This window comes from Festucalex cinctus, chromosome 4 (genome assembly GCF_051991245.1).
Source record: "Festucalex cinctus isolate MCC-2025b chromosome 4, RoL_Fcin_1.0, whole genome shotgun sequence".
NCBI classification, from domain to species: Eukaryota; Metazoa; Chordata; class Actinopteri; order Syngnathiformes; family Syngnathidae; genus Festucalex; species Festucalex cinctus.
The window spans coordinates 5,520,816-5,545,346 of record NC_135414.1 but is presented as its reverse complement, the minus strand read 5'-3'; the positions used below and the strand labels follow the sequence as shown (position 1 = coordinate 5,545,346).

Genomic DNA, 24,531 nt, shown 5'->3' with positions numbered 1-24,531 from the left:
CTTCCGCTCTTTGACTTTGCCATTGGTGAAATGTTTAACCTGTTGGGGGTGGAGAACGTTCTTCAGTTGTTCACCTGTGCCCTGCTCGAGATGCAGATACTGCTCTACTCACAGCGTAAGTAAGCGTGCACCCCCTCAGCCTTTCTTCCAGTGTTTATTTTATGTTTACATCAGCACCAAAACGACTGTCTTTTGCACTCAACAGCCACCCCAGGCACTTTTGTATAATTAAATGGGATCACAAATAAGAGCTACACCGCAGATTCACTACATAATAAAACAGTTGTGCCTTGAGAGTCGAGTTTAATTTGTTCTGTCACGACTAGGGATGTAACAATATCCAAACATCACGATGCGATATCACAATATGAAGGTCACGATATGATAATTATCAAGATATTGTGGGTGGGGGGATTTAAAAAACATCACAATATTGTAAAAAAAAAAGAAAAAAAGAAATCATACTAAAAAAAAAAAGCACAATATTGTGCTTTTGTACGTAACAGCAATTCATATAAACCACCCATCTCTAATAACAATATTGAGGCACTTGCTAATGCAAGCACACGTTGATCTCTTCACAAGCATATTAGGTTCCCCTTCATCTGAGAATTAGCATAGATTTGAAACATAGAAGGTCAAAACATGTCTAATGGAAATTAAATTGCACTAATAAACTAGCCACTAGAGGGTGCTAGAACTGCACAAATGGAAACCAATGTGACTTTTTTTAACCGATGTGTTCCTTTTAAATATTGGGAACATGACGACGACGAAATTGTGGCAGTTTTAATATCACAATATCATGATATTGCCCTTATCGTTACATCCCTAGTCACGACGCTGGTGACTCAACTCATCTTTCCCCATTGAAATTAATAGAAGTGCCATTCATCTGTTCCAGTCTCAACAACACAAATGTTTGTGCCTTTTTTTTTTTTTTTTTTTTTTTTTTTTTTTTTTTTTTTTAAGGAAAATGGCACTCAATAATATTGTGCTTTATAAATAGTATGTAAATAATGAAACAGTTTGTCCATTGTGATTAAGTAATCACAACTTCATTATTACTTACTTATACAACTTGGTATTTCTGACTTTTCCATTCAGGAGCAGTATAATACCACAAACTCTCAATGCTAGTTTTTAGCCCTGATATGCCGTTTTGAATTGTTTGTTAGCATTAAGCTAACAGAAGGCAAAGTTCTGGTTGTTTTAAATACACAATCTGTAAGTATATTTGTTTAGTTTTGAAGGAACCTTCAAATGGCAGCGGGATTAAGCAACTTGAAGCCTCTTTTTTGAAGAAGGGTACACTGCCAAACTACTGCTTTCACTCTTAAATTCATTGCTCGCAAGTCAACAAAATAAATAAATAAATAAATAAATCAGCTTAGCGACAGCTCGTCCCTTGAAAAACTTGGAAGTCTGGTCACTTATATCTCAAGGCACTACTGTATTAAAATAGCATAGAATAGAATAACTAGTAGGGATGTAACGATATCCATACATTACGATACAAGATCACGATATGAACGTCATGATACGATAATTATCACGATATTGTTGGGGGGGGCGATATTTAAAAAAGATTGCAATATTGTAAAAAAAAAAAAAAAAAAAAAAGAGCTCATACTAAAAAAAAAAGCACAATATTGTGCTTTTGTACATAACAGCAATGCATATAAACCACCTACAATCTCTAATAATATTGAGGCACTTACTTGCTAATGCAAGCAGACATTGATCACCTCACAAGCAAATTATTATCATCTGACAATTAGCATAGATTTTAAACATAGAAGGCCAAAACATCCCTAATGAAAATTTAATTGCACGAATAAACTAGCCACTAGAGGGTGCTAGAACTGCACAAATGCAAATCAACTTGACTTTTTTAACAGTGTTCCTTTTAAAATTGTGAACATGACGACGACGATATTGTGGCAGTTTCAATATCATGATATTATGATATTGCCCTTATCGTTACATCCCTAATAATTCGAGCCACAATAATGAACATTGTTAAATGGATACCTCACTGACAGAGTACTCTAAATGTAGCAGTTGTGAAGGGAGATTTTTTTTTTTTTATGTACCACTTGAAATTGTTTAAGAAAAAAAAGACTATTAAGTGGTGTTTGTAATTTTATATTTTAAGTTTTTTAACCATTAAAAGCACTCTGTGATAATCCTACATATTTACTTACTGACTTACAAATAATGGGATCCTTAATACTGCTTCCTAAATTCTGGATACGAGTCATTCAGTAATTAACAGGAAAAAACCTTGTCATTTAGCTCAATTTTTTATTTTTTTTACACATTTTTATGATGTTTCTTAAACTTCATAATGCATTGTGAAGCTTATTTTAGGTGTTACCATTTTCTGACGCTTAATAAGTAGTACCCATATTGTAAAGTAGAAAACATTCTGTGTTTACACCTGGATATTTTTGATTGACACTGTGTGAGCGCTATTAACAATTGTTTTTGTTGTTTTTTAAATAAATGAAGTGATGTGACTTTACTGTTTAAGAAAATAGACCGGAGGCGCTGGCACGTCTTTGATATACATGTTGGCTCTATTGTTACTTCTGGTTACATAACCTACTAAGGGTCCATTAAAGTAATGCAGTTTTAGTACAAGCTTGTATAATACTGAGACCCGTGCCCATTTCAGTCTGAGGTTTTTATGCACTATTTGATGATGATGCATGTACATACTGAAAAATCTTATAGGTAAAATTTTAAACCTTGTTGTTTTGCATGCAAGAGTAAATCAATTATTTGCTGAGCAAAGAAGGCCTTTAGAGCGTGTGTACTAGATGTGGAGTGTTGTTTGGATCCATTACAATAGTAAGAGCAGGGCAAATGGTTTAGAAAGCACCATGAGCTGCTGGGTGAAAAGCTTTTAAAGGGAAAGCCGTGGTGTTGCTAGGCAACCTCTAGGCGGGGAGGATAGCCAGGATGCAGGATGATTATCATTGGTTGGAGGTGACATCATGCCCTCTCTCCCACGAGAGAGCCGCAGAACGTGTGAAGGGTGTCGACTGGCAGTACACCACGGGGATGAAGTAAAAGATTGGTTGGTGGAAGTGCTGCACATAAACATACATATGCGCTGATGAAATTGATGGAAGGAGATGACAATGAGGCTTTTACATGACACTGGTTAACAATTGTCATCAATTGTCAATCATCTTTCCCATGATCTGTTTACCCAATCTGTCAGGTATCATGTGGCAAGCATTGTGCCATGCTGCAGTTAAAGTCCCATTATTGCCTATTTCTGCTTTTTTGTTTTAGTGAAAAAGAGAGTAGAATCTAGCAAGGAAAACACTGGGAGGGATCAATACAGGGTGTCCCAAAAGTACTGTAGACTTCCTTTTTCGTTTCAGGTTTCATTCAGACAGATGTGAGGCCATCAGCATTTGATAATTTGGGATTTTACAGTTTTGTTTTGTTTTTTAAATTGCCACCTGGCAAAACTTTTTTCTGTCCCGTTTACTTTAAATTGTGCTAAGCGTTTAAGCAGTGTGACGGCCGTAAAGCTTCTCAAACTGCTGCTGAACTGCAGTCAGGGAGAGAACATTTTCTTTTCAGTCAGAAATTTTGCAACGCTCCTCCAATTTCAATTGGCGAGCCACAGGCAAGGGAATTGCAGTATGCGCCAACAAAAATTGCATAATACTTGAAATGAGATAGTGATAGGAAAATGGTGTACAATATACAGTTGATACTAGGGATGGACCGATTATAGGCACCGATATTCAGCATTTTAGCACATATCGGCATCTGCCTTTTTGTGGAATCTTAAGGCCAATATTAAATAAATTTTAAACTGTTAACTTCAGTGAACTATTTATTTAAATTTTCTGTTAATTTTATAAGAGATGTTGTTGAACCTGGGAACTCTCTGCACCTTCTGTTCTTGTTTGAACTTAATGTAAGTAATAATTTAACGTTTCAGATATTTGGAAATTTTGGAAAACTTTATTTACTCTAGCAAATAATGGGCAGCTATTTACTTGTTTAAGTGTTAATTTCACTTTTTAATACATGCTACTGACCCTGGGAGGTTGCTGAACTTTTTGTTACAATTTTTAAACAAAAAATATGTTGACTAAGATTGGGGGGAAAAAACTCCAGCAGAGGTTTTTAGTTTTGACCCCAATATTTTCCCTTTTAGTGAAAATGAATATCGGCTCCAAATATCGATCATCAGCCTCCTTGACTACTACTAATCTGTATCGGAATCGGCACTGAAAAAACACATCGGTCTATCTCTAGTTGATACCAAATAGTTTGAAAACAAACTTCAGTTGGTATCATTGCGCAACATAATGAATTGTATCAAAGACGAGAAAGTGGTTCAGGAAATGGATGGATAGATAATAAGAGCACCCAAAGGGCGCAAACCTCTGCAGAGACGTAAATATTGACACCTACTCAGCACATTTAATTACACCCACCTGTATTCACATTTGACATAGATATAAGCGCCTAGCGAAACCCTATTTGACATCACAGCTTCTGACACATTGAAATCAGATAAGATTCAATGGGATTTTTCTTTGATAAAGGTCTTCTCGGTTTTACACAAATGTTTTATGATGTAACTGTGTGTGGGTTGTCCCCAAAATTTAATCAAGTCATCCCTGAGAGGATACCCACGCATAAAATTTCCAGGTTGACGCATCAAAAAACTGTAGAGGGGAAGCAAATGCACACTGAGGACAACGAAACATTCTCTGCTGAGGAACTGCTGTTTTAGAGCTGTGCTGTGTCATACTTAGAGGTGATTCTAAGATTTTTCCCTTGATAGGATGTCTAAGAGTTCAGTCAGAATGGGGTGCCCAGTGATTATGCACCTTATAAATAGCCTTTAAAAAGTAATATTTAGTACAATTAGCAGCAAAGGTGCAGTGTGGCCTTGCCAATAGAGAAAGGGGGTCAGGTTAGTATTCTAGTCTCCCACCTGAGAGTGGAATCTGGTTTAGATAGAAGTAGCATTCTTGTCTTGTACACCACCAGATCATGACCAAATGAAGGAAGCTTATTTAGTCTGTCACCATAAGAGGAAAGGGGCTATGTAGTAACTGTCAACAGGACAGAGCAGGAATGTGAATGAGGAGAAGCAGACACATATTTGTATGTGGCCCACTCGACTGGAGTGAAACCGTGAATATAAAGCAGTGCTGATGTGTGAAGTCACGAAAAGGGAATTTGTCATGAGCTTAGAGGGTCAGCTGGATTTGGCTGTCACACTTCAGAGACTGGGAACTCCCAAGGACGCTAGCCTGGAGGTGTACTTGATGTACTTGAAAAAAAAAATCAGCTTGTGACCTTTTTCTTTACCATGAATTGAACACTTCTGACTTTTTTTTTTTTTTTGCTTCGTCCAAGATGTTCTTGAACGTTTTTGTCACTATTGTAGTATTTTAACCTGGCAATATGGATATGTAATATCCATCTGGTACCTCTCCACAGTAATTTCGTCGGGAAAAGGCGGGACATTCTGTACAATAATTCGAGCTGATTGGACGATGCGACATTCTACATGGTTGTTTTAACCAATCACGGCCATGGGTGAAAATTTCATGTTCGTTCTTGTCGAAGGGGGGAAAAGCACGAACATCTTACCAGCTAGAAATGCACGAAGCGCCTCTCGCTGTTCAACATTCAACAAGGAAACGGTGAGTAATTCTGCGAGAACAGAATTAATTGTAGCGTCCATTCGTCCGTGTTGGGTTTGTTTGTTAGGCCCTGCGTCGGCGCTGGCTTCCTGGTTTCGTCACAGTTGCATATCCCGCCCCCAAACACAATGTCACTCTGTGATTGGTCTGAACCACCAGCGGTTCAGAACGGCAGTTATCTGCGGGAGCGGTACATGATGTATTCTCCGGAGTTTGTGAACTCACAAATACAGCGAGAATTCATCTTGCGAGAACAACGTTAGTAGTATTTTGTAGTGTACTGTAATTGCCTTTAGATGCCACAAGATGGGAGCAAAGGACTACTTTTGTATAATTGAAGATTCACAGATCACGTTTATAGTTCTTTGGTACCACAATCTCATCAAAGCAATACTGCTATTCACTGTTCTTATATCCTCCTGACTACCAGGAAAAAAAAAAATATTGTCCAATCATGTTTATTTTGATATTCCCAAATCTTTGTAAAGTAACTGGAATACTGCAAAAAAAAATTTGAAAAAAAAGGTTTTTATTTTTAAGCTATAATGTGTCCACTACACATGATATTTTTTAAAGCTTAAATGCTATGCTCAAATACGGTTAAAATAATTCAAACAATACTTTAATGTGTTCTCAAGAGTCTTATAGAAAACATGCTAACAACATTTAAAGCCTAAATTTGTAATAAAAGGTCTTATACACTTACTTTTCCTTTTCCCTAAAAAGTGCTTGCACTGAGGGAAGCCATTTTCTTTTATGATGCAACCAAAGGTAGCAAAGCCCCACCCCTACACATTTGGTATCATTGGAAAGCTCTGAATGTTCTCTATAGAGCACAAAAGGAGTTAATCACAAATAAAAATAATAATAGTTAATCATATGCACTGGGTGGGAGATATTCAGGTTTAAAAAGGTCTACAGTGGACAAATTTGAATAGCTGGTAGTCAGGAGGATTTGAGTTTATTCAGCTTTTTTTTTATTTTATTTTTTTTAGCTTGAAGAAAAGTTGGGATAAGGCACAGTGATATTTAAAAAAAATCCCAATTGTGAATGATTTAAATTATATTTCATAAAAATCCCAATTGTGAATTATTTAAATTATGATATTTCATAGTAAACTCTAATTTTATGATGCAGGGCAGGCAACAAATGCTATTTTCCAGTCTTCAAATAGTTTAAGTACATGTTATAAATTGGTTTTATTAAATGCATATGTGATTGGATCAATGGGAAGACACTTTGTCTATTAAAAAAATCCTTTATTCATCCTTGATGAGAACTGCTCTCACTTGGGTGTCATTCTAGTCACACAAGTGACAAATGAAAAAGTTTCTCACACTGGTGTGTTTTCTCCGCATCAAACAGATTACCAGAGGCTGATGACAGTAGCAGAGAGCATCACAGCCTTAATGTTCCCCTACCAGTGGCAGCACGTGTATGTTCCCATTCTGCCGGCCTCTCTCCTCCACTTCCTTGACGCCCCCGTTCCGTATCTCATGGGCCTGCACTCCAATGGACAGGATGACCGCACCAAGCTGGAGTTGCCACAGGAGGTACGCAGTCTCGCACCCCGCCAATTATGTCACTCGTTTGGATTGAACCACACATAAGCCAGCCTGTAAAGCATCTTTGCATATCTCATAGTCGCGAGTGAGACGTGACATGTAACATGACCGCATCAGCGTCCACCCTGATTGTGTCCACTCGTACCAGCTGTCTGTGCGCAGCCTTCACTTTGCTTCTGTGACTAACTACCGTCATAGATGAGATGGAACATTTTGTCCCACACATTTCATCTAAGCATGTAAAAAAAAAAACAGTGTTTCTAGCTTGAACTGAAAAGGAGGACAGGATTACTACACCAGGAGTCTTATAATAAGGTCTTTGGTTGAAAAAGAACTGCAATGCAGTTTTTGAATTTCATGTCTCTACTGTAGATTGAAAGCGTTACTTTAGCCCTGCTGTTAAAATCAAATCAGAAACAAAATCTGACAAAATATCAGAGGTGTCATGTGTCTGTAAGATTCCATACTCAGCTTTGTCGCAGTCCTTTAATTAAATATTGTGAAGCTATGGAAAGCTGTTGGAACTTTTATTCGATATCCTTGTTGCCAATATACTAGTAGAATGCACTAGTAGAATTGACTGTGCCTCACTAGTATCATTTTTCTATTACTGTATGACATTACTGCACACTGGTTGAACAATTTTGGCAAACTACTACTAGTATATTTACATAGTGAGGCAAAACTTACTGAAATTTGCACGCTACTAGAACCTACGAGTGAAGCGCTAGATGTTAATTGGTGGTGTTATATAATTTAATGTGTTGTACAAGTAGTACGGCATTGTCAACTAGTGCAAACTTTTGCCTCATTGGTCACATGTCCTATGACTGTGTGAAAATTGTATTACGTTCTGAGGACAAAGAGTGTATCTACTAGTTTTTGGACCTTAAGATGGATTTGAAGAATATAGAATACATGCTCAAATGGCTTTCCATAGCGGAGACTCAAAGAGCCAAATGTGTGTGTGTGTTTTTTTTAGTTTTTTTTTTTTTAAGACGACATATTTTTTAATACTTTATTTTCCTACACTGAGTTATATTTCAAAATCACAGTGTAAGCTCTTTGCTTTACTAGCACTGATATGATAGTTACATCATTCACATTCCTGCATGTTGAGCTCTTTAAAAGTACCTCCAGATGTTTTTTTATTTATTTATTTATTTTATTTTTTTTAGCCTTTTGGGTTTTCAATGTAAAACATGCTAAGTAGTCTCAGTGCACAAGAGTATTTCGAGGTCAGCTATTGCTCTAGCATTGTTTCTCCTATTCTACTTCTTTTTTGCCACATAAGGGCGAATGAAACCATTACAGTATATTTCCATTTGCATTCAGTTGATGTTGTATACCTGTATTTCTGCTCCTATAATTATAACATGTCTCATTCATTTTTGTGTGTCCCTCCAGGCCAACTTATGTTTTGTGGACATCGACAACCACTTTATAGAACTTCCGGAAGAGTTGCCACAGTTTCCCAACAAGCTGGAGTTCATACAAGAAATCTCCGAGGTGCTCGTGTCCTTTGGGATGTCGCCGGAAGGAAACATCCAATCAACTGACAGTCAGGTCAAGCACAGAGGCTTGCGATCGGCGGACGCAGTCTCCGACAAACGCAACGGTAACCTGGCGTCGCCTCTCAACTCCTACCTGCTGAGGGAGAACGTAACCATCGCCAGGCTGCAGGCTCTGGTCAAGAGGACAGGCGTCAGTTTGGAGAAGGTGACATGACATGTTTTATTCTTTAAAGCAAATCAGTCAAATTAATATGCTGTTTGAGTTTTAATTTAATACATTTTGGAAAAACATTGTGACATTTGAGTGTGTTTTATAATAATCAAAAAATTAATTCCAAGTCCTTCATTATGATTGTAATTAATATTTTTAGGTAACAATTTCTGCGATTGGCTGGCAACGAGTCCAGGGTGTCCCCCACCTACTGCCCAAAGCCAGCTGAGATAGGCTCCAGCACCCCCCGCGACCCTTGTGAGGAATTAGTGGTCAAGAAAATGGATGGATGGATAGATAACAATTTCCATCATACTAAAATGGCCTCCATGTGATAACTATACCCAGTTTAGAACACAGGTCGACCAGTGAAGGTGTTTTGATTGTTTAACATGAATTTATTAACAATCCTAAAAAGTTTAGAGTTGCTAACAAAAAAGAAGGGGGGAGAAATATACACTGCAGTAACCTCAAGTAAACACAAGAGGGAGCCATTTTCATACTTAATCGAACTTTGTGGGGGTGTTTTCAGGTCACCAAAGATGTGCTACTTGTTGTGTTGCATTTATTTGAAATAAGATTTAAGTGTGTATTGAAATGCTAAATACAAATTTAGGACGTGCTAACCATTTGGTGAATGCACCATACTGATATACAGATAGATATGCACCATATTTAGATTTCTACAGTAATATACATAATGCTTATTGTCTTTGTCAATTTTAATAGTCTGTTTTTTTGTAGTAGAAAAAGCATTGATATCAAGATAAATGGAAGGTTTATTTGTGAAGTAAATGATGTCTTGTGCAGCGTAGTCAGCTCATTTATTTTCATTAGAAACAGTCATAACTTTCCATAACTGTCTTTACCAAAGCACTAACACTCAACTCTGCTGTTTTTCCACCATTTGTTATGACCAAGTATGCTGCATTTGATTTGCTTTCCACACATGTGCGTGTCCACATCAGCTTGAGGCTCGAGAGGACGCTGGCGGCAATAAGGACGCACGATTTCACTGCGACGAAGAGGAGCTCAGGATGCACCAGCTCAACATCCATGTGCGCGAGGTCTTCGCCAACCGCTTCACCCAGATGTTTGCTGACTACGAGGTGTTTGTCATCCAGCCGAGCCAGGACAAGGAGTCCTGGTTCACCAATCGAGACCAGATGCAGAACTTTGACAAGGTGACGTGTCGGCGTCATCAAGAGCCCTCTACCGAGTAAAGCAAAACAATTGCAAACTATACTAGCATCACTAAAAAGGAGTCAAAATGCCACACTGTGTGGCTTTTGGATGTCATTTTGAAACAAAGGAGTATAAAGAAAAACGAGTAAGCCTCTATGGCTTTCCTACAGAAAGTTATGTAAACGTGGGAATATGTGGCTGTGCTTTTGCCAGGGTTTACTGTACAGTTATCCCATTTTATTTCATACTATAAATAGCCTTTCATGTTTGTGTACATTTGTGCGTTTGTGTACATATATAGGCCTCCTTCCTGTCGGACCAGCCGGAACCCTACCTACCTTTTCTGTCTCGCTTCTTGGAGACACAGATGTTCGCCTCCTTCATCGACAGCAAGATCCTCTGCCATGACGACGAGGACAAGGAGCACACACTGCGGGTGTTCGACAACCGCGTCGATAAGGTCCGCATGCTGAATGTGCGCACACCCACCCTGCGCACCTCCATGTACCAGAAGTGTACAAACATTGAAGAGGCGGGTGAGTCAGATGTGGGCTAGGGAATTTGAGAAATAGTCCAAATTGGAAACTTTCAGTGGGAATTAACTGGGAATTGATGTTCCTTGAATGGAGATATTTTGTTTTGTCTGGGTGCATTGATTAATTGATTGCTCACCATTATTCTGACAATTGTTTTGAGATATTGTTTAATTTCAAACGGCCTCAATCCTAAAAAAAAATAAAATAAAAAATAAAAATAAAAATTCTCAGATTTGTGTAGTCCTCCATAAGCAAATTGATTATACTGGTCAACACACATTTGCAGGAAAGTTTCAATGGTTTTAGAGTATTTTGATGATGTTGCCGAATCTAAAAATGACATTGGTTTTTGAGATAATCCATGGTTTTGTATAAAGCAAATGCTAATAATACGCAATTTATGACATTGGTATTTGATTGATGCTACAAAATTTTATGAGGCTGTATCTGTCTTTTCAATCATGTCTATATTGTATTCTTTCATTTTTGACGCGATATTCTGAAAGTTGGCAATCATTGCAGAGCTTTCGATATGTTAAGCATGTTTCATGTAAAAATGAAGCAAAAATTAAAAAATTAGGCAATATTAGCAGTAAACAAATGCAAAAACAGGTGAACTCAAAGTCACAAAGTACATTTTGTAAAATGTGACGCACATTGATTATCAATTTGTAATTTTCCCACTCAGTAGCTCAAAATTACACAGGAAGAATATATTAAAATATCATTGGCACTCAAACAATTATATATTTATTGTTGACCAGTGTTGTTTTCTTTTACTTTGGAAAACAACAATCAACATTGTTGACCATATTATGGATCAAACATCTTACTAATCAATTTATGTTGGTGCATTTAAAGCAGGGGTGGCAAACTGCGGTCCTCGAGGGCTGGAGTCCTGCAGGTTTTATAGATTTCCCTATTTGAAGTGCAGCTGATTCCAATTAACAGGCTCGTTATCAGGCTTCTGCAGAGCTTGCTGATGAGCTGATCATGAATCAGCTGTGTTGAAGAAGGGAACCATCCAAAACCTGCAGGACTGCGGCCCTTGAGGACCGGATCTTGCCACCCCTGATTTAAAGAGATGGATATTAAAATAATTCTTTCTTTCCAGCCTTCGTTTCATCATAAGCTGACATATACAAAATAAATAGCTCTCCTTTCGCACGTGAGGGCATTACAGTGCCTTCATTTTATTTCATTTGAATGGCGGCGTATCCAACAGTGACGGCTAGCAACTCAAAAATCACACATTGGGGCGCCACTGTACTTGCATGAAATTAGAATATTTTAGTAAGCATTCTGCTCAAATCTTTTTGTCCAACTATATATAAATTCTCTATTAAGAGCCAATTCTGAAAAATTCCTGATTTTAGTTCCAGATACTACTGTTAATTTCCCTAAATTCCCATGGAACATTTCCATTGTTAAAAAAAAATCGACAGAATTTTGCAACCTTATTCAGAGGACGTGATGATGATGATGGTGATTCTTTTTCCTCACAGAGAAGGCAATTGAGATGAGAGTGATGAAGATCGACCACACTGCCCTCCATCCGCACCTCCTGGACATGAAGATCGGCCAAGGTCGTTACGAGCAAGGCTTTTTCCCACGACTGCAGTCTGATGTTCTCTCCTCTGGGCCCACTAGCAACAAGTGAATATTTTGCAATTTGAACCGTTTCCCTCCTCATAGCTCTCGCCATTTATTGCATGTTTTATGTTCCAGATGGGCCAAGAGGAGCGCTCCTGCCCAGTGGAGGAGGCGGGACCGTCAAAAGCAGCACGCCGAGCACCTTTATTTAGATAATGACCAGAGAGAGGTGAGCGATCCTCTATTCACGTGCACCGACGGCCTCAGCTTTTTTGTGTTCTTTCTGCATGATCCTTTCTTTTACTTTGCTTTTCATATTTTCGTTCTGTCGTTTCATCGTATTTTTTTTTGTCACTGTGTCTCTTTCTCTTTGTTTGCACTCACGCTCGCACACTCTCAGCATGTAGAGTGTTTGTTTCCGGAGCTGCAGCTCCTGCTGTTTCTTGACTACTACTGGCACTTGCAGTCCTTCAAGCCCTGTCTAAAGTCGGTGACTGTGGATGTGGTATGTGCTGGGCTTTGGTGAGGCCCTCATGCTCAGACTACATGAGCTGCAAATGTCATTTTTCTAATTTCCTCCACCATCAGACCAGCGTTGCCTGAGATTTTGTTGAAATAGAAAGCCACTTTAATTGTCATTAACTCATTCACTCCCAGCCATTTTCACTGAAGCAACCTCCTTCATCTCCCGTTTGTTTTACTGGATTTTTGGCTGATTTTGCGAGGCTCACAGAATGTGTTATATTGCTATAAAAGTATGGAACCTACCAAAAGAAAGATTTGAGTCTCTTCTTTCATCAGGAAAAAAAAAAGTACATTTCTATTTGTTTCCGTTTTGCAGCAATTCACGTTAGAATATAGCCAAGTTTTACCATTATTCACAAACCTGCTTAGAATTATGAGCAAACAGCGTGTTTTCATCATAGCTCTGGTTGATCTATTATACTCTGCTGCCACCTGCTGGCCGTTTTTGTAACAACTACCATTTTTTTCCCACCCATTCTCAGCAGTTGAGAGGCTGCATCAAAGCCTTCTGTATGCTTTAGCATAAAAAATTTAAAAAAAAACACCATAAAAAACTTATAAATCCGTCTTTGGGATACTTAATACATTTAAATTAGAACATATTTATATATTTTTGGGAGCAAATGAGTTAATTGGCACCAGTTAAATCCTTACAATACAATTTGCAGTCTCATCGATGTGGATTGTTCAGTAACAGAATAGTGACAAAGATTTTGCAACGGCCACCTCTTTAGATACACCTGCACACTCCTATATGAGACCATTTTTAAAAACCTGAAGGATAATAATGCTCACTTTCAAATACCGTTATTTGAGAGGTATTAATTTAAAAGGGATACTTGATTCATTGAGCCATTTTCAACAGTAAGAAGATCATATTTTGTCTATAATTAATGTGATAACTTCATTGTTTTTCATGAATAATTAATACCTTTCAAAACTCATTTTGCCACTTGCTGTCGCCTTAAGATGACATCACCACGGCTCAGTTTGATGACCAAACTCAGAAAACAGGTGAGCCATGATTGGTCGATATGTACTTCCTCAGCACAGGTGATGTCATCTTGAGTCGACAGCAAGCGAAAAAATGTGTTTTTAACAGGTATTAATTGTATTACTTGTACAAATTATTGTTATCACATTAATTTTGGACAAAATATTAACTTTTTACTGCTTAAAATGTGTCAATGAGTGAAGTATCCCTTTAACAATGAATTTGTATCCTACTAGAAAAATGTAATTTAAATGTAGATCTGCTGTTTCCTTTTTATAAATTAAATGACAACTCTAGTATTACTTTGGCACAGTTTTATATTTAGTTGTTGAAAGAAGTTTGTGTTTCAACAGAAATACATTCAAGAAGCGCGGAACTTGGGCACGACCATCAGACAGCCCAAACTGTCCAACCTGTCACCTTCAGTCATCGCTCAGACCAACTGGAAGTTTGTCGAGGGGTTACTAAAAGAGTGCCGGATTAAGGTTTGCACTCTTTGGCTTTCCATTTTCATCTGATTTGTACTTAAGTAGAAGTAAAGTTACCTGTATTCAAGTTAGGGCTGTCAAAGTTAAAGCGTTAATAGATTAATTAATCACAGAAAATTGTCGTATTAATCACGTATTAACGCAGATTAATCGCACTATTTTTTTCGACCGCACTTGAGCCTTGAACGTAACTGCGGATGGTCACATTGAAGGCTGCGCAGGTCAGTGATTAGGTCAATGCACGGCATTTCCTACACCTGTTGTTCCACGATGAACGGGGTGACTCCAATTGATTTGCTCGGTGGTAAATTTCACTTTAAAAAACACCCAGACGGGACTTTAGATAAAACAAAAGTAATTTACATTTAATTAATTAATTGCTGAATTGCGCCCAGTTGATATGATGCTGTTACCAAGTTTTCGTCAGTATTTAGCACATTCTTTGCAATACAATTGCTGAATTGCACCCAATTGATATGATGCTGTGATGTTTTGAGCAATACACGTATGCATGCAATTGCGTACAATCATGCATTTAATCAATGTTTGGCAAATGACATTCAGATAATAAAATGTGTTAATGTCAAAATATATATAATATATTATGGTATTTTGTATTTTATATTACGTGAGTAATTTAGCTGATTAATCGTGATTAATCAAAATTAAAAAGTGTGACTAATCAGATTAAAAATTTTAATCGTTTGACAGCACTAGTTCAAATATAATATAGCAATAAATACATTTTCAAGTAAATTAAAAAAAAAAAAAAAAGCTTGGCCTCAATCTATTGGTTGTCCCCTGCAGACCAAACGTATGCTTGTTGAGAAAATGGGTCGAGAAGCGGTGGAGTTGGGTCATGTCGAGGTCAGCATCACTGGTGTGGAAGAAAACACTCTGATTGCCAGTCTGTGTGACTTGTTGGAGAGGATCTGGAGCCACGGGCTGCAAGTTAAACAGGTCAGGAAAACAACATAGTAGTTTTTTACCGGGCTGAGCAGCACTCAACTCAGCCCCTGCAGGTGTTTACCTCAGAATATTCACCTCCATTTTTTTTTTTTAACCCCATTTTCAATTTTTAGGGTAAATCAGCTCTATGGTCCCACCTTCTGCACTATCAGGAAAGCAAAGAAAAGAAAATTGCAACCCCAGCTGGGTTGGGACCTCCAGGTAGAGAACATCCTGACATTGACTTTGCATGAAAACAAGTACCGTATTTTTCAGATTATAAATCGCAGTTTTTTTCATAGTTTGGCCGGGGGTGCGACTTATACTCTGGTGCGACTTATGTGTGAAATTCCATCCATCCATCCATTTTCTTGACCGCTTATTCCTCACAAGGGTCGCGGGGGCTGCTGGCGCCTATCTCAGCTGGCTCTGGGCAGTAGGCGGGGGACACCCTGGACTGGTTGCCAACCAATCGCAGGGCACACAGAGACGAACAACCATCCACACTCACACGCACACGCACACCTAGGGACAATTCGGAGCGCCCAATTAACCTGCCATGCATGTCTTTGGAATGTGGGAGGAGACCGGAGTACCCGGAGAAGACCCACGCGGGCACGGGGAGAACATGCAAACTCCACCCAGGAAGGTCCGAGCCTGGACTCGAACCGGAGACCTCAGAACTGGGAAGCGGACGTGCTAACCACTCGACTACCGTGCCATGTGTGAAATTATTAACACATTATTATTTCATTTCACATGTTATTTCCACACTAAACCGCAAGAGGGTGCTCTAGGCCTGTGTTGATAATTTCAACATTGCCGGTCGAAGAGGAAGCGGCGCATTGTCTACCTCCCGAGTTGGGGGGAGTTGTTTAAAAGTAACACCGAGGATGAAGATTTCATTGGATTTAGTGATTTGGAGTGAAACTGATAGTTTGGTAAACTTGTTAGCATGTTCTTTATTCTATAGTTATATGAATAACTTGTAGAGATGGGAACTTAATTCACCCACGGAACGTTTGGACGAAGGGAGTTCCGGGTGGGAAGGTTTTGTTATGTGTAAAAGGGGAGTTAGCCTGTTAGCTTCTAACTTGCTGTTAAGACCTCAGAAGCTGATGTCAATAAAACGCCAGCCTTTGGCTACGTGCTTCAGCACTCCGTCTGCGACTCCTGTCATTGCTCGCTACAAACTCTTAATATGTTACGTCGTTACTGACATTACCAGGCATGTCAGTCATGTAACGTTAGTATACCGTACACTTATTCAGCCTGTTGTTCTCTATTTTATTTTTATTTTAAATTGCCTTTCAAGATGACATGTAAGTTTTTGGTGTTCTATTTTATCAAATAAATTTCCCCCAAAAATGCGACTTATACTCCAGTGCGACTTATATATGTTTTTTCCTTCTTAATTATGCATTGTTTGTCTGGTGCGATTTATAATCCGGAGCGACGTATAATCCGAAAAATACGGTAACTGAAAGCATAACCTGGTGTGTGTTTATGTTTCAGGTTATATTCATGACACTGAAAGACGGAAATCGGATGGTGGTGGATCTGCCATGCCCCCCCTCAAAGTGTCCTTGATCCAGGACATGAGGTGAGGAAGAGAGTTTAGAAAAGGGTTCATGTTTGTATCCAAGTCAACATACAGTAATTAAACTTTTTGGGGTTTTTTTTTTACATTCTTTTATGTTTTTATTAGAGGTGTCAAAATTATTGCGTTCATTTTGAGTTAATTTAAAGTTTCTTTAAAGCAGCTCTATGTAAGATTTAAAATTTCAAATCTCTACTGCCACCTGTGGCCGAAAACAAACTGCACGCTCGTACACGCTGCGCGCACTCGTACGTGCACGACCTCAATACTGAAGACTGGGCTCTTCATATCCAATTAAACTATGTTTTCAGAGGTAAGAAGTTTTATAATGTTATACAAAGCTGGCCACTTCACGGAATGAGACTCTCGATCCCCACTAAACAATTGATGTCCACGGGACGTGCAGATCATATTGCTTTAGTCGGTCAAAGTCCAGTCCTGTGCTGTACTCCAAAACGATGTGCAAATTACGTCAATTAATTGGACCTCATTCCGATGTTAACTCTTTGCAATCCGCCGACGAACTAGTTCGTCATGTGACACCCGGTGGGCGTCACCCGAAGACGAACTAGTTCGTCAAACGTGTTTTTTTTATGAATGGGTGGATGAGACTCTTGGGCAGTTTCCCTCTGAATATTAAGCCCGTGAAGCACTGTAGTGACGAACTGTGCCCTCTTGATGGCAGTGATGGTCTCTTTACACGAGAAGGATGTGATTTCCTAGTAGAGGCGGAGTGTTGTGGAGTGGTGGGGGCTGGCTGGGGGAGAAAAGACGAGTGCTAACGGCGGCTAACCGGAGGCCGCTAAAAACAAAAGCTCACGCTTTTGAGCAGAGCGTTTGTCACGATCGGTCAAGAGATGACGAATAGAAAGATCAAGGAGCCGGATTCTGCATAAGAGAGTGTGAAAAGCGACAAAAACGTCACGGGCGCCCACTTCAGAAGCCACCGCCTCCGGCGTTCTCTGAGACACGGAGTGAAAGTTTGCATCGTCGTATCTCTGACCAGTCCACGTCATCTGACGAGGAATCCGTGACGAATTTGGCGAACTCGAGCCGCCTTCACCAGTTGAACAGATCAATTCAAGTGTGGCAAAGGGAGCAGCAGCAGCGATTTATCCCCGAAAGCTCCTGGAAGCCCCGGAGGTAAGCTAACGTTTAGCATTCTGTAAATCGAGTAGGGGTGTGAATTGCCTAGTACCTGACGATTCGATTCGTATCACGATTCACAGGTCACGATTCGATTCGATACCGATTAATCCCGATACGAATGGTCACGATTCGATACCGATTAATCCCGATACGAATTTATAAGTCGATTGTTGCGATTTTTTTCCATTCAAATTTAGAAAATACTATCAGTAAATTTGTACATGTACACTGTAAGATTTGTATGAATATATTTATCTAAAACTTGAGGCTTATAACCGTGAGCCACTGTACACAAACAGTTTGCAATCTGTTTCACATTTGAACAGCATTAAAATAAAAATATTAAGGCTTAATGTGCCGTTCATATAACATTCTTCCATGCTCAAGGTGTGAATCCTAAAAAAAAACAAAAAAAAAAACGATTCTGCCGATTATTGAATCGATTCGAGAATCGCGCGATGTAGTATCGCGATATATCGCCGAATCGATTTTTTTTAACACCCCTAAAATCGAGTGATCACAATTGTAATGTTCAGTATATTGAATGTGACAGGGATGAAATGACTTGGATGGATGAGAATATTCACAGACATGCTTCTGTATACTGTATGTGCAATGTCTGTAACCTCGTACTAACTAACGCATGTTGCACAACATTCGATTACAGTTGGGGCAGCGTACACAAATGGCCCCTTCGCAGTCACATGCAGTGCGACCGAAAGGTAAAAAAAAAATCACAATACCTTGCAACAATAATAAAAATTACATCTTGATCACAGTATTTTCTGTAATTTACAGAAGCAGCTACAACACTGGCAGAGGCACAAGCGTGTGAACATCTTGCCGTGTCCCCCTTGAACGCAGAAGAAAGCTTCACACGCGATCACACAAAAGACACTATTGGGTTTCAAAACAAAACCCATGCACCCACTCATGCATGCATATTTTGTAAATAACCCCAAATTTGTAAATAGTTTATCAAATGTGAAAATGGAGCTGTTATTTCCCTGTATAGTACGAAAATAGCGCACGAGCACGCACGCACACGCACGAGCACGCACACACGAGCACACACGCACGCCCACACACATGCACAAACATTCCTGTAAATGATCAACATTTTGTAAATAGTTTGTGAAATGTGAAAATATTGCTGTTTACACATGCTATCAGATATGTAAATAAATCCTTATTTTGCTATCAAAAACACATTTTCATTTTTTTTTTCATGTTTTATGGAAGGCAAGGATTGTTGAGATATTTGAGATGTCACTAAACCAAAAAATATTACTGTAAAAGTCACTGTTTTGCAGAAAATGCATCATTTCACAAAAAGCTTCATTTCTCCTTATTTTGCCCGAGATTCTTGAATTATGTCAAATCAAGCCATTTTCAAATGATGTTTACTAAAGAACAGAATAAGGTAGAATCATCCATCTTTTTTTTCTAATGAAAGAGGAGACCCCAATCTTTCAAACGACACCCACCATGTCTATTTAGTCATAGCACACAATATTCTAATAAGCATTGAAAATGGGTGAAAATATGCGAAATCTGGTGGGATTCTGGAGTTACCTTGTCAGAAAATGCGTGGGATTGAAAGAGTTAATATGCAGTTACATTGTAGTCACCCCGCTCGACGGACGTCAACCTGATTCTAGTGTATGTCGCCCCCAGGCTAGCGTCATTGTGCATGAGCCGAAAGGTGGGCTGTCATTTATGGAAATTGACGATTGTGAAAAACATATAGACCCATTCACTACTTAGTGTGATATGGCCGTGAATGTTATCACCATTCAGTAGTACCGTTCACATTCCGTTAGCATAATGTAGCTACAATAGGCTGTTTTCACGGAGGAAAATAAGGCGACATTTAGCCCGATTGAAACGCCGCGGAATGGAACGTCTCTTCTTCATAAAGTCATTCTGTTCTATTACATTCAACTTTGCCGCCCCTTTCACGCTAAATGTTGCCGTCCACCTCACTTTCACCCCAATAGTTACGACCGAGAAGTGATCGATCTTGAGGTTACTGCTATTTGAAAACAACACATTTTCTTCTCAATGTCAAGATACTCGCTTCTTACCTTTTGGAGTAGAAAGAAAGCCAGCTGTGAATCACTTTTCTAATCCAAGTCCGATCTCAACGCTCTCCACCGCTGAAATGTTAAACCAATGTTCACTCTCGTTCTCGGCGCCGGTCACTATCAAGTTTAGATTATTTTTTTTTTTTGTGGTACTTGACATTGATTTCTTTTTTCTTTTTTTTTTAGCAGCCTTCCGCGGAGTAACAGCGGGTGTCTGGGGCAGCGAAAATCTGTACTAGTCTTCGCGCGACAGGAAACAACTGACGATGACCCGAATAACGTCACATCCCGCAGACAGAGGGCGGGAAATTCGAAGGATTCGGACCGGACGCTTCCTAAATAATATTGGCCAGAGGCTTGTAGGAGTACCCATTGTGAACAGCGAAGATGTTGATCTACTAATTAGAATATGTTTCAGTCATAAATGGTCAAATAAAAAGGCTATTGTTAAGATATTTTTTTGGGAAATCCTACATAGAGTAGCTTTAATGACACTATTTTTTTTTATTTTTTTTTAACGCATGATTAACGACCGCCCGTTAATTGGAAAGCCTGCACTGGGGGAATTCCAGTCGCAATGCAGCACACGACCGTTTGACACGTCCGTGAAACGTCCACGTCAAAATTTAGCAGTAATAAATTTAATAATTATGCATACATTTGTGGAGACTGGGGTCAAGCTGTATTTTATCATTTTAAATATGTGCAGAATTTCAGAGATTAGATAGCTCTTAATATGAAAAGAAAAATGCACTGAGCTGTCACCGTCTTACAAATTTAATGATGCCATCTAGTGGCAGACTAAGGATCAACACAAATCAATATCACATTCGTTTTTTTACAATACAGTACATTTTTTTTAATTTTAACTTCATTTTATGAATTATTATAAAATTTAAATCAATCACCAAAAAAGATGCAGCCATATTTCAATTAGTTTAACATTTTTTTCACTTTTATGTTAACAAGAGTATGAAAACTTTTAATATTTCATGTCAATCTAGTTAGTAAGTAGCTGAGTCAAAAATGAGGTCCATGTTTTAAGTCATCGTTAAATTTGCTACAATGAAGTTAAAACTTGACAGATTAATCATCTGTTTGTTGTGTGTATGTATGTGCCAGTGTGATGATACTCATTCTATGGTTGCAGAACTGTCACCATGAGGCGTCTGGATTTGTATGTCTGTATCAGTACATTACTTCCAGCCTAATTACCACACACGCCCGGAGGGTTAAGTCGGGTCACACACACATACACAGAGCTGTGGTTCTAGCAAGACACGCCCCCTGCACCCCCAACTCGATGTTGACGCCAAGACATTCTCTGACTCCCAATACAAAAATAATCGTCACACATCCCTTAATAAATTGTAATGATTCATTCCTTTGTCATAACATGGAGTCGATATTTATGTTCAGAAGATTGATAGATAAATATCCTAATGGTGCAATCTCACAACCGGGCGATAGGTCACTGGAATATTTGGCCCGTCATGTAAATGTTACTTCTGTTGCCATGGAGATGCCGTGCAGAGAAAGTGGGTTACTCGCTGGATGTAAAGGATGGAGACATGGGAGGGGTGGCGTGTGGGGGGAGCTCTGGAAGGCAGAGGAGAGCAGACAAGCTTCTGGCACAGGTGGAGTGGAAGGGAATGTGTCTGGACATTACAGTCATGATAGTGGCTTGCAGCAATGACACACAAAAATGTCCACTGGTACAGTCCCACTACAGAGGAATCTTTTTGAAGCAGAACAAAAAATTAAAAGGATGTAATGGAAAACAAAAACCCCAAACAATACACACCTTGCTAGGTCCACAATAATGTAAATACAGTGGATGAGCCATATGTTTTTCAGGCCACGAATAGCAAAAAGTAATTTTGCCCCCAAAAGAGATTTGTAATTGCCTGCAATTACCACAAAATGGTAACAAAGCACCTCTTGTGTCTAAATCAAACTCATCTCCCGTCATCATATTTCCTTGGTACTGAAATGGCACAAGATGGTGGCAAAGCACAACTTTTGTCTTAATGATGCACTCCCCATTGACTTCGTTGTAGTTCCTTGGTAAAAAGTTGGCTCCAAATACTTCATTTGCTTCAGCCTGAACACAAGCAGAGTGAATAACGGAAAATTAGTAAATATGTGGGGTGTTCACTTTAATGATTTAATGGTGATATCAGATTTGTTTCTCCTTTTGTACAAGGCTTTTCTGACATGACCGTTTTTTGTTGTTTCCCCCCCCCCCCCCCCCCCTCCAGACACATTCAAAACATAAGTGAGATCAAGACGGACGTGGGCAAGGCCAGAGCTTGGGTTCGCCTCTCCATGGAGAAGAAGTTGCTCTCCAGACACCTGAAGCAGCTGCTGTCCGATCTCGAGCTAACAAAGTGAGCAGAGCAACAAGATTATTCTCTCTCTGGCGCTGAACGATCATAGCTGCTCAACCTACTTTGTTTGTGGAAGAATGTCTTACTCACAAGAAACAAAGATGTGATCCACTCATGTATAATTAATTAACTCTCTGAAACTGCAAAACATCACACAGTAGTCTGCCGTTGCATAAATAATTCACATCAACATCACTTCATAATGGATATGGTAGTTGGTGAACTAGGTCAGGAGGGTTTCTGTCTGCCTTTCTGACCTCACGTTGTCACTTTGTATTTTTTTTGTATTTTTTTTTTTTAATATTCAATTTACTCTAAATAAACTTTGGCAAATTAAATGACTAGAGGCTGCAATATTCCGGGATTTTTCAAAGTTAGAAACTTTCCATGGGAATTAGTAGGAATAAAACACCAATTTACAAAATTGAAGTGTAGCTTTTGATAGGTAACTTAAATTGTGTATATTTTATCCTAATACTGATTAAAACAATAATGGTGCATAACTAGATTTCATGCAAGTATAGTGGTACCTTGACATAGAAAGGCCCCGGTTTAGAAGTGTTTTAAATCACCAACCATCACTTGGTCGATTTGAATGGAAAATTCGAGGAAATTGGAAAATTGTTTCATTGTAATGAAGGGTGTGCCTTTACTTTGTTTTGACAAGTAAGCATATAAACAAATTATGAGAAATGCTACTCACCATTACACAAACTTTATTTGTTGTAGTTTGTGGGAGTCGGATAGGCTAGTCAAAAGTCCTCTGTAACCTGTCCGATCAATACGAGATTTCAAATATTTGTCATAAGAGTTAGACTTGCTCTCAAAAACGTATAAAACATTCTATTTTAAATATTGCCAAGGTCCCAAAAACACATTTGTACAGTTTGTATTTTTTTTTTCATGCTAGAGCATACAGAAGGCTTTTATGCAGCTTCTAACCTGAAGATGTCACTTAAAGCAATGGTAGTTGTTACAAAAACGGCCAGCAGGTGGCAGCAGAGTTTGAGATCAACCAGGGCCATGTTGCAACAAACTGTTTTCCCCACTGTTTTCAACAGGGTTGTTAATAAAAAGGAAACTTGGCTATATTCTAATGCTAATTGCTTCAAAACTGAAACAGATGCAAATATACTTTTTTTTCCCCTGATGAAAGAAGAGACTCTAATCTTTCTTTTGGTAGCTCCCATGTTTTTATAGCAATAGAACACAATATTCTGTGGGCCTTCCAAATTCAGTCAAAATCCCAGTAAAACAGCCGGGACGAAGGGGGTTGCTTCAGTGAAACCTGACTGGGAGTGAATGAGTTAATTGACTACAAGTGTTAAATGTCGATATGGAGTAGTAAAACTTTCCATTCATTCCCAATAGAAAGTTTCCAATTTTGATTGTTTCTAAAATTCTCCATCTTTTAACTTTCGATGGAAATTTACCTAATACTTGATGGAAATATACGGAAACTTCCCACCCCTTTCGTGATAAACTGCGCATATCTAATTGGAAGCTTGAAGTAATCCTTTTTTTTTTTTTTTGTTTTAAATCCACCTTAAATTTAGAAAACTATACAAGCGGTATGCCTTCCTGCGCTGTGACGAAGAGAAAGAGCAGTTTCTCTACCATCTCCTGTCATTCAACGCAGTGGACTACTTCTGTTTCACCAATGTCTTCACCACCATCAGTGAGTTCACCAAATACACTCTTTTGGTTTGGTGTTTGATTCATCTTGAAATTGCTGATATTTTGTCTCCTTTGCCTCCCAGTGATCCCCTATCACGTGGTGGTGGTTCCCAGTAAGAAGCTGGGCGGCTCCATGTTTACAGCCAATCCTTGGGTGTGCGTGTCAGGCGAACTGGCCGAGACGGGTGTCCTGCAGGTCCCCAGGAACACTCAGGAGATCACATTTGAGGTTTGTCTCGTATTTGAGTTTTGTGTTCTGACACACATTCTTGAAAATACATTTTCAACAGTTTTATTTTAGATAAAGTGCTTTCATTTTTAGATCTGACATTTGTTAGATATAGGATAAAATAAAGCACATGAACATAAACT

General features: G+C 38.8%; 1 protein-coding gene across 4 annotated transcripts in view; it reads left to right on the top strand.

The window, feature by feature from the left end:
- The window catches only part of dennd5a (DENN/MADD domain containing 5A), a 46,173-nt gene that overhangs the window by 15,443 nt on the left and 6,199 nt on the right, over window positions 1-24,531 (top strand). For 2 of the 4 annotated variants that reach the window (XM_077518389.1, XM_077518388.1), the window contains 15 exons: window positions 1-115; window positions 7,063-7,250; window positions 8,670-8,981; window positions 9,956-10,171; window positions 10,474-10,708; window positions 12,214-12,364; window positions 12,437-12,530; window positions 12,702-12,806; window positions 14,174-14,305; window positions 15,116-15,268; window positions 15,391-15,478; window positions 16,772-16,859; window positions 22,354-22,482; window positions 24,039-24,160; window positions 24,243-24,388. The exon at window positions 1-115 is cut by the window's left edge and continues 564 nt beyond it. In XM_077518389.1, coding sequence (XP_077374515.1) covers window positions 1-115; window positions 7,063-7,250; window positions 8,670-8,981; window positions 9,956-10,171; window positions 10,474-10,708; window positions 12,214-12,364; window positions 12,437-12,530; window positions 12,702-12,806; window positions 14,174-14,305; window positions 15,116-15,268; window positions 15,391-15,478; window positions 16,772-16,859; window positions 22,354-22,482; window positions 24,039-24,160; window positions 24,243-24,388 — 2,274 coding nt within the window. The remainder of the gene's footprint in view (window positions 116-7,062; window positions 7,251-8,669; window positions 8,982-9,955; window positions 10,172-10,473; window positions 10,709-12,213; window positions 12,365-12,436; window positions 12,531-12,701; window positions 12,807-14,173; window positions 14,306-15,115; window positions 15,269-15,390; window positions 15,479-16,771; window positions 16,860-22,353; window positions 22,483-24,038; window positions 24,161-24,242; window positions 24,389-24,531) is intronic. The other 2 variants (XM_077518391.1, XM_077518390.1) reach the window with 1 other exon arrangement.